At 53.3% G+C, this 574-nt stretch overlaps 1 protein-coding gene across 1 annotated transcript in view; it reads left to right on the plus strand.

Moving 5' to 3' along the window:
• The first annotated feature begins 314 nt into the window (after nt 1-314).
• net1 (neuroepithelial cell transforming 1) overlaps nt 315-574 on the plus strand; it is a 9583-nt gene continuing 9323 nt past the window's right edge. The window contains exon 1 of the mRNA XM_056589194.1: nt 315-574. This exon is cut by the window's right edge and continues 45 nt beyond it. Coding sequence (XP_056445169.1) covers nt 527-574 — 48 coding nt within the window. The 5' untranslated portion in view covers nt 315-526.

Here is a 574-nt window from a genome sequence, read left to right on the forward strand (position 1 = left end):
TGGCCCTCATAGACCAGCGCGACAAGTCTGTGTTTCTTCCAAGAAAAAGCCTGTATTGTGGCTTCCCCTCGGTGACCTCCTGTTTCTCACTACTGTTTTGGGTAGTGTTTTCGCCGTCCCTCTGAACGCCTCACATGACGCCACGCAGCAGCAGACAGACACACATGAACACTCTCACACAACACAGTCCCCCGTGGGGGCGGGGCCACAACTAGGGGGCGGGCACTCTAGCTATAGCTCCGCCCCCCGGGGGGGAGGGAGGCAGTATATAGTCCTCCCTCCCTCCCTTCCAGCTCAGAACAAAGTTTGAAAAGTATCAGAGTGAGGGAGAGGAGCTTCTGTGCCACGCAAGGCAGCACAACGCCAGCTACTAGGAAGGAGAGCGTTATATCAATGAGTTACTAGTTTGGAACTTCCTCACAGTTAGTTTTATCGCAGATAGGAAGTTCCTCTCGCCGATGTGGATTACTCTAAGGTGACCCCCACCAGGACCCTTAATTGGATATTAACGTGCGTGCTGAAAGCGATGGTGGCTTACGATGAACTGGGAACCTTGGTGCCTATCAAACGGACT

The sequence above is a fragment of the Gadus chalcogrammus genome, chromosome 4 (genome assembly GCF_026213295.1).
Source record: "Gadus chalcogrammus isolate NIFS_2021 chromosome 4, NIFS_Gcha_1.0, whole genome shotgun sequence".
NCBI classification, from domain to species: Eukaryota; Metazoa; Chordata; class Actinopteri; order Gadiformes; family Gadidae; genus Gadus; species Gadus chalcogrammus.